Raw genomic sequence first — 9,575 nt, forward strand, 5'->3', positions numbered from 1 at the left:
GGTAAGATTTTCGGGGACGAAAATCCCTAAAGGGGGGAAGAAATGTAACAGCCCGATTTTGGGCCTAGTCGGAACAGTGGTTTCGGGACCACTATTCCGAGGCCAGAGAAAATTATTTTAGTATTATTTTATGTGTTATAATATGATTTTATAAGTGCATGTTAATTTTGGTATATTAATTTTAGCGATTTCTAGTCCAATTTCGAAAAAGGACTAAATCGCGTAAAAAGTAAAAGTTGTGTTTTAATACCTAAAGGTGTTAAATTGCCTTGTATCTTAAATTGGGGGTCTTTAAAGTGAAATTAGGCCATTGAAAGTGTGATGGCCGGCCATGGGAGACAAAATAGTTGAAAAGTCAAAATTAGACAAAATAGTTTTATTATTAACAAATAAAAAAAAAAAAAAAAGAAAAAGCTATCATTTTCTCTTCCCTTCACCGAAATATGCAGCAAAGAAAGGGTTTTGAAGCTGGAAAATTTCAGCAACATATTTCCCTTGCTTGTAAGTGATTTTAATGTCTTTCCTTGATGATTTTTGTATTTTTGGAACCCTAAAGCATAAGCTTTCATAAGAGGATTATTTTGCAAAATGATGAAGAGTCTAGGGTTTTACCATGAGAGTAAATGTGTTGTTTGCTGTGTTTTTATGGAAGATTATGAGTCCTAGTTGTCTAATAAACAACTTTTGTGAAAGAAATTGCATGAAAATACCTTAAAAAGGGGTAAATTGCTAAGTTGTAAAATGAGTTGTAAATGTGTAAAATAGTTGAAATTATGAGTTGCTATAGTTATGAAAATGGTTCATCTAGACTCAAGGAGTAAATAAATGTGATAAAAATTAATTTACGAGCATTGGGGCAAAAGTGCAAATATGCAAAAGTTTAGGGGTCAAAATGAAAATTTGTAAAAATATGATTTTTAGACCCATATGAATATTATGACTGATTGGTAGGCTAAATGTGATGTTATAGATGATGAAAATTGAGACTTGGACCTAGAACGGAAAGAAATCGATTTATGGACGAGTACGTCCTTTTCACATTTGTGGTATCGAGGTAAGTTCATGTGTAAATAATGTAGCATAATGGTTATTTTTAAGTTATTGATGTTAATTATATGTTATGCTGAATTTTATTATGAAATATATGCTTTGTGGTTATTTTCGAATAAAATGCAAATTAAGTGTATTATTTGTTAAATATAAAGTGCTACCGAGTATTGGTTTCGTATTTTACGGAAGATAGCAAGGAGGCGTGTTCGAGGAAAATCCCGTTTGAACCTTAGGAATAGATTAGGATACAAGTGACATGTCACTAGAATGGTTGAGCATCCGAACTCGTTGAGTTGAGTCCGAGTTCACTTATGGATGTGGAATGTCCGAACTCGTTGAGTTGAGTCCGAGTTCGTGAGATGTAACTAGGCATCCGAACTCGTTGAGTTGAGTCCGAGTTCACTTACGGATCTGACGCCCGAGCTCATTGAGTTGAGTCCGAGTTCACTTATGGGCGGGTTACATGGTAGCTTGGCTACAAATATGGCACTTATGTGCAAATTATCCATGTATCCGAGTTATATTCCGATGTGTTCAACGGGTAAAATTTCTAGTGGAATGGAAGAACACTTAAGATGTAGGTGACGTATTGGTAAGTATTGTGAAATGGATATTTTGGACAGGTATGTACTTAACCCTCGGGTTGAAAATAGATACAACAACGATAAGGTGGTAAGATCATGAATGAGTAATTTAGCCTTGACAGATTTGAGTTACTGCAGTAGTGTAACTTTGAAAATACACTAAAAATAGTGGAAAATGAGTTAGAGGCAGAATAAAATATGGGATTAAAGCTTAATGAGTCTATTTTCACATGAAAGAAACAGAGGAAGAAAAAGAATTCCATATTGTTTGATATTTGAATTCTTATGAAACAGGGTCTGAATGAATTCGAGATCCCCTGTTCTAACTTTAGAAATTCACCAAAAATTGTAAAAAAATTATTAAGAGTTATACCTTACATGAATGGATTCCTTATTGAGTCTATTTTTATGGGAAATAAATGGCATAGTCGTTGGAATTTTGTACAGGGAGAAATTCGGTTTGTAGTGCATAGGGGTCAGAGTGGTCATACCCTGAAACAGGGGAGACTTTAACTAATAAACTGTACTATTTGGCTTAACCAAAAATTCTGGAAATTTTATGGAAGAAAGAAAAATAAGTCTAGTTTCAGGGAAAATTAACGGAACTTAATTCGGAGTTTCGTAGCTCCAGATATAAATAATTTAGTGACTTTTACTCAGGAAGACAGCTTGTAGTAAACTTGAGAATATGTTATAAACATTGATAAAACAAGTTAATGAGTTGCTTATTGTTTTCATATGAACTTACTAAGCTTAAAGCTACCCCCTTCTTTCCCATGTTTTCTAGAGTTTCCAGGTTAGCTCGGGTTGGAGGCTGTCGGAGATATTATCACCCTATCGAGTTAACGTTATCGATAAGTAAACTCAAGTGATTCGAGTCTATGGCATGTATAGGGTTTTAATGTGAGTATGTAATATTATGATTTAGCCAAAGGCATTGGCTTGTTATTAAGGTAGTATTAGTCATGTAAATTGGCCTATGTCGGCTAATGACATTATGGGCCCATATGATTATTCTTATGCATGTATGTTATTATCTCTTGTGATGTGGCTTACAACATGTATGCCTAGAGATTGAATTGAGATTCATTGATGAGCTAGTAACTAATGCAGGATTAAGTGATTGGTAAATAGTTAATAATGCTTCATGAATGGTTTGTGATGTAATGATAGTTATGTCTAGTATGTGGTAATGATATGGGCAAATTCTATAATATTTATTGTATAAGAAAATAACTTGAGCATAACATGTTTGTAGATGTTTAAGAGCTCATTTATGCCACGTTATATGTTATTGGATAAGTATGTATCTATGCATGTGGTGTGAGAGTGACAAAAGGCTTGATAATTAGCCTATTTCTGGCCACACGGCCTGAGCACATGGGCGTGTGAAGCCTTAACGCACGAGATTTTTCTAAGTTTTTCATGAGTTCTCGATTGGGTCCCGAATCGCCTGAATGCATGTATTGGGCCTCGTAAGCTCGTATAAGGGACAGATTGCATGTGAAAAGAAAAGTTTTAATTATTTGAGATTTCATGGCCTGTTTAGTATGAAAGTGTCAGTAAAAGTCAGGTAGCACCTCGAACCCCGTCCGGGCGTCGGATGCGGGCGAGGGGTGTTACACTTGTCAACGAAGTACGTTAAGAAATGCAAAAGTACGTAATAACAGTACTATTAAAAAACTCTAAATAGTTAGTGATACTGTACCGGTAACACATGTATGTGGACCTTTGTACTTTTTATCTCCCACAAACCTATCTTTTTCCTCAACGAGGCCATGATTTTCCATGAACATGTACCGTCTTGCATTGCACACTTGGCCTCAAACTTATCGGATTTGGATTTAACCACTTTGTAGTTAACCCCGCTCATGATGCTATGTTGTTTTAATACACCAAGAAAACTATCTTTATTGGAAAACTCCTTACCAACTTCCAATTCACTCGAATCCAATGAAGAACTTGTACGGTCAAGCCTTCTGTGTGGTAGATCTGGAAACTCCAACACATCATCTTGAGATAGATCAACATTATACATATGGGCTGGAAGCGAGTACACCCTGAATCGCGGATCTTCTTCTTCATTACCTGAACCCCCTTCAACATCTTCAGGTATAGTGTTTTGGTTCAGAAAATAATACAACTTCTACACCATCGGGGTCGGCCTCTCGAGGTCGATCCGCATCGGACTCATCATCTGACCCATCATTATGTGCAACGTACAATATCCCCTCACTGGTGGACTTCATAGGGAGTACATCATCCCTCCTTATGGACGTTTCACAACGTCTCCAATCAGATATGGATTGCCAACCACTAGAAGTTAATGTCATTCCCCAGTACGTATTTCCAATATCAAACATCGACCCACTGAGGTGCATGTCCCATCCACTAACGGAGTGTCATGCAGGGGTTGGGTATTCCATACTACTACTAAACACGGACGCTTCCGTGTTTTGCCACCCACTAATGGAGTGTCGGGCAGGAGTCGTGTATTCCTCTCAACCAGCAGTAAATGTTGAAGCTGCAAATGCATCACTTGGCAATGAAAATTGTACATATAACTCAAGATAAGGTGATCCACTAGCGAGATGAGTCTGCACCATTGCCTCCACGCTACGAGCACCTTTGATGTCGAATGAGTCATATGTTACAGGATCAACTGAAGCACAAAATTGATACTTAATAAACAAAACTTTCATTGGTGTCGTTCCGAAGATTTTACGCCTAATTCTTTTACGAAGTTCTGTTAAATCTATGTTCTGGTTAAAAACCAGTCTCGCTGTATTCTCCGATAAAAAAACAACACCGTTTTCAGTGTTACAGACTTCACCATCATAGTAAATAATAGCACTAATATGTTCACTCATCTTCAATTTCTTTTCTTCTTAGCCTCTTTATTTTTTTTTTTTGCTGTAAGTTATACAACCTAAGAATAAAATTTGGCTCATTTATAGCCTCATTTTTCTACGAACTACTGTAGCAAAAGAGCGTCAACGTGGGAGTTTTTTTCAAAAATTTTGCTGACAGTGCATTCTGCTTGAAGCGTTTTCAACACTATTTGTTCATAATCGTCTATTCAGAATTATTTTTCTATGAACTACTGTAGCAAAAGAGCGCCCACGTGGGAGCTTTTTTCAAAAATTTTACAGACAGTGCATCATGCTTGAAGCGTTTTCGACACTATTTGTTCAAAAACGTCAACTCAAAATTATTCTTGCAGAAACCCTAAACCTAAACCATAAGACAAAAAAATTATATTGCTTATATGTTTTTTCTAATACCTAAACATAAATTTATTTAAAAAATTAAACTTTAATTTAATTAATTAACCCTAATAATTTAAATTCTAATTTAGTATTTAGTATTTAAAATTAATAGTTAATTTAATGAATTAACCCTACAACCTTAAACCCTAATTCAAATTTTTTTCTTGAAACCCTAAACTTAGCATAGCACCGGTATGTATATATGCTGCAATCATGTTATCTTTCAGAACTTCTTTTTCGTGTATGTATATTGGAAATTAATAATTAAAAAAAATCAGAAATGAGCTTGTTACAAGGTAAAAGAAACTTAGCTGGTGGATCAAAAATAAAATTGATCTAAGCCATTAATAAGGGAAAAAAACCTAAACACTGAACTAATTGAATTACCAAGTTGTTGTTTACACGTTAAGAGTTATTTAAGGGTTTTTACTAAAACATTATAAGAAATAAAATATTAAAATAGTATATTTAAACGATTATTTATCAATTAACCCTAAATTAATCAATTAATCCTAAATTTAATCAATTAATCCTAATACCTAAACTCTAATTTAGTATTTAGTATTTAAAATTATTAGTTAATTTAAACCCCAATTCAATTATTTTTTTCCTAAAACCCTTAAATTCTAAACCCTAAAAATCCTAACCTTAAATCTTAAAAAACCCTAACTTTAAATTAATTAAACTCGAAAAATCCTAACCCTAAAAACATGGGCAAAACACTTCTTTAGGGGAGCGTTTTGCTGACACGTACTCTGAAAACTCACTGACGTAGACATATTTTCGTGAAAAATTGCCTAATCCTGTAAATATCTCCAAAAAAGCCTATTTTCGTAATTAAATTTAGAAAATAACCTTTTTAGGTAAAATAGCCTAAAAATTAACTATTTTTTCTTAAAAAAATCCACACAAACTCCAGTAACATCGATGAAAATATCTCAAACAAAAAACACACTCACACAAAGAAGATGCCATGTGGCTACATTTGCCCGTTGGCGTTTGCGTTTGCGTTTGCGTTTGCAATATAAGAGAGAAGCCATCAAGTAGAAAACGCCGACAGTGACGTCCAATCGCCACAACTCTTTTCTATAATTATCTCTACAGTCCCTACTACTTTACTACTGTTTCTTCTTTCTTTCTAACAAAAGAAAAAATAAATAAAAATCTGCAATGATAATTATCCACCCAACGCCCAAAGCTTCCATAAAACCTGGCCAATTTTCATGTAAGAATTTCCTTTCTCTCTTTTTCTTTTTTAATGATTTCTATGCTTTTTTTTTTGCTTTGTGCTAGAAAAATGAAAATTAGAGATTTGTATGAACTATTCTTTTTTAGGTGAGTTTAAAGATTTGGGTTTTCTTTTTTTGTTTATTGTTTGGATATAACTTTTTTTCTTTGCGAATTCTAGGAATACCCTTTTGCTTCAAATCCCATTTCTTTTTAGGGTTTTTGCTAGTTGTTTGTTTGGAAAGATAATTTTTTTTCCTATGAAATTTGGGAATACCCTTTTATTACCCTTTTTAACAGTTAGATATTTTGCAGCTGAATGAATATATAGCATGTCTTACCAGCAAGTAGAGGGTTTTGATTACATGGCTGAAGATTTTGTAGATGATATGGATGAAGACAGCTGCGGTAGTGCTGCTGATGGAGATGTGGATGCCGATGAATATGACATGGTTTGTTTTACTTGCACATTTATATATACACACAGAGATGCGTTTATATATGTTACATTCAATTTATGATTGGATTATGATGTTTATAACTTCAAACTATAATTTGAGCAGCTGACCAAGGTGACTGATACATCCGCTTTACAAGCGCGCAAGGGGAAAGACATACAGGGTATTCCGTGGGAAAGATTGAACATAACTAGGGAAAGCTATAGACTGACGAGGCTTGAACAGTACAAAAATTATGAGAATATCCCGTCCTCAGGTGAAACTGTCGACAAGGTTCGTTTCTTCCCTTACAATCTATAATTGAACTAGTTTAAGGAGAATAGCAAGATAAAATCCATGGTAATCTGTGTATTTTGCTGTTTCAGGAATACAAACAGATAGAAAAGGGTGGGAACTACTATGAATTTTTTCACAACACGAGATCGGTTAAGCCTACAATCCTCCATTTTCAGGTTCATAAATCAGAAATCCTTTTGTTATTATCATTTATATTTGCTTTTAGAAGATTTCCATTTCAGTGTTTTGTTGTTCTTGAATTTCTCTTTTCCTTTTAGATGATGATATAAACTTTGATGTGTTTAATTATAGACTACATACTTGTATTCAACATTTGCACCAGCTTGGAGATGTGTCTACTGGTCTACATTCTGTTTCTGAAGGTTTATCATATGACACATTATACAAGCAAAATACACGGTTTTTTTCCATGTTATAATGTCTTCAGTAATAGAATCCCTGTGTTATGATATATTTTTCGCTCTCTAGTATGGAGGAGCATTTATCGGTTTTGATTTTTGATTTTTAATTTCTAAGTGTATCTTGGCACCTGTTATTTGAGCTTAAATAACTTGCTGTGGAATGACTTTGCAGCTCAGAAACTTGGTTTGGACTACTTCAAAGCATGATGTTTACCTTATGTCCAATTATTCAGTTATGCATTGGTCATCCTTATCATGTAATCTGTCCGAGGTCCTTAATTTTGCTGGGCATGTGGCACCTACCGAGGTATTATAGCTTTAAAACATGTGTGTTTTTAAAGATGTTTCATTATTTTAGTATTCTTTGATACTTTTATCAGCTAACTTCTACTTTATTGTAATTTAGAAACATCCGGGAAGTTTGTTAGAAGGTTTTACACAAACTCAAATAAGCACGCTAGCGGTCAAGGATAATTTTATGGTTGCAGGAGGCTTCCAAGGAGAGCTTGCTTTTAAGGTTAGTGTTATTTGCAGCCACGTTGTTTTAATATTGTTCAAATATTCTTTTACGGATTAGATAAGATTATTATTAAATTATGATTTTGAGTTCTAATAGAATTCAAGAAAATCCTAGAAATTAGAATGCTTGCAAGTTTCTAGAAAGAGTGAAGGACTGTCATGAATGCTTTAATGCCTGCATATGCTTTTGTATTATCGATTTTCATATTCCTGTTGTTGCAGCACTTGGACAGAAAAGGCATAACCTTCTGTACTCGGACAACATATGATGATAATGCAATTACAAATGCTATCGAGATATATGACAGCTTGAGGTATCTTGAGAATTTTGGATTTGGCTGGTTGATTGATTGGTTGCTATAAATTGAATGAAATATGAGTTGTAATTTTTGAACCTGTTTTGCAGTGGTGGTATTAATTTTATGGCCTCGAATAACGACTGTAGCATGAGAGAATACGATACCGAGAGATTTCAACTTTTGAATCATTTCCAATTCCCTTGGCCTGTAAACGTAAGCCCTTCTAGTCGTTTTGTAGTATTTATTCACAGATTTTAACTTAATTTCTAGTCACATGACTGAAACCCGTTTATTCTGATCAGCATACATCAATCAGCCCGGATCGGAGACTTATTACTGTAGTTGGAGATCACTTGGATGCGTTGCTTGTGGATTCACAGAACGGAAAGGTATAAAAGTGGTGTCACTCATCATCTGTAATTTTTCCAATAGAAGTAAACAGTCATCTATTCTGTTTGTAACTTTGATAAGAAACAAAACGGACGGTAGATATGATTGTTTTTTGTACTATCTTGATTTGAGCTTTAACCAATGATTTTTGTATCAATATTTAAACACTGGAATCACATTTTCCATGTTCTCAGGCCGTAGCCACAGCAGTAGGTCATCGAGATTACTCCTTTGCATCAGCATGGCACCCAGACGGACGGGTATTTGCCACAGGAAATCAAGACAAGACCTGCCGTGTATGGGACATAAGAAAGCTGGCAACGCCGGTTGCGACTCTAAAAGGAAACTTGGGTGCTGTAAGATCGATCCGTTTTTCATCCGACGGCCAGTTCATGATAGTTGCTGAACCAGCGGATTTCGTTCATGTGTACAATACAAAATCCAATTACACGGAAAGACAAGAAATGGACTTCTTCGGGGAGATATCAGGTGTATCAGTGAGTCCAGATGATGAATGTCTATATATAGGAATATGGGATAGGACATATGCTAGTTTGTTGCAGTATAACAAAAGACACAGTTATGGATACTTGGATTCTTACTTGTGAATATGTCTTACATCATTCCTCTTTAAATAAGAGTCTGCTGTTTTCTGTACTGTAATATATCATCAATAATAAGAATTTTCATGTAATAAATAAAATAAAATAAGAATTTTCTGTTCAGATGTTTTGTTTGGTTAATAATTGAAAGACATTTTCTTTTTTTTTTAATTAAATTTCAATAAAATGAATTCACATTATTAAATATGAATTAAGACTGAGTTAGATTAGTTTAAATATATAAAATCTTTGATTAAAATTCAATTTATATATATTCGACTTCAAAATAAAATTAAAACTAACAAACAACTCTTAAATTATGAAAACTAAGAAATACTAAAAATCACGTGGCCTTAGAGGCGATAACTATGTTTCAAATCGGTTTTAGATCAGTTTAACTCTTGAAAATGTGAAAATTCTAAAAAAAAAAAAAAATCTCTAAAACTTTACCAACTAAGCAGTAAGTGAAAAGAAAATAG

At 34.1% G+C, this 9,575-nt stretch overlaps 1 protein-coding gene and 1 long non-coding RNA gene across 4 annotated transcripts; both read left to right on the forward strand.

Annotated features, from left to right (window-relative positions):
* The first annotated feature begins 428 nt into the window (after window positions 1-428).
* LOC128280734 (uncharacterized) lies at window positions 429-2,881 on the forward strand. The gene is made up of 3 exons (XR_008270879.1): window positions 429-501; window positions 971-1,054; window positions 2,422-2,881. It is a non-coding gene; the product is annotated as an uncharacterized LOC128280734 (long non-coding RNA).
* Window positions 2,882-5,936: 3,055 nt separating this feature from the next.
* On the forward strand, window positions 5,937-9,219 carry LOC108454424 (uncharacterized WD repeat-containing protein C2A9.03-like). 3 transcript variants are annotated; one of them, XM_053019055.1, is made up of 10 exons: window positions 5,937-6,128; window positions 6,515-6,582; window positions 6,694-6,861; window positions 6,954-7,040; window positions 7,459-7,593; window positions 7,693-7,803; window positions 8,028-8,119; window positions 8,212-8,317; window positions 8,407-8,493; window positions 8,689-9,219. In XM_053019055.1, the coding sequence occupies exons 1-10, from the start codon at window positions 6,074-6,076 to the stop codon at window positions 9,100-9,102; spliced, it is 1,323 nt and encodes a 440-aa protein (XP_052875015.1). In that variant the 5' UTR covers window positions 5,937-6,073; the 3' UTR covers window positions 9,103-9,219. The 3 variants fall into 3 exon arrangements, with proteins under 3 accessions (XP_052875015.1, XP_017608371.1, XP_017608372.1); XM_017752882.2 differs by having other exon boundaries at window positions 5,971-6,128; window positions 6,446-6,582; XM_017752883.2 differs by having other exon boundaries at window positions 6,116-6,238; window positions 6,446-6,582.
* The last annotated feature ends 356 nt before the right edge of the window (window positions 9,220-9,575 follow it).

Source organism: Gossypium arboreum, chromosome 9, assembly GCF_025698485.1.
Source record: "Gossypium arboreum isolate Shixiya-1 chromosome 9, ASM2569848v2, whole genome shotgun sequence".
Taxonomy (NCBI): domain Eukaryota; kingdom Viridiplantae; phylum Streptophyta; class Magnoliopsida; order Malvales; family Malvaceae; genus Gossypium; species Gossypium arboreum.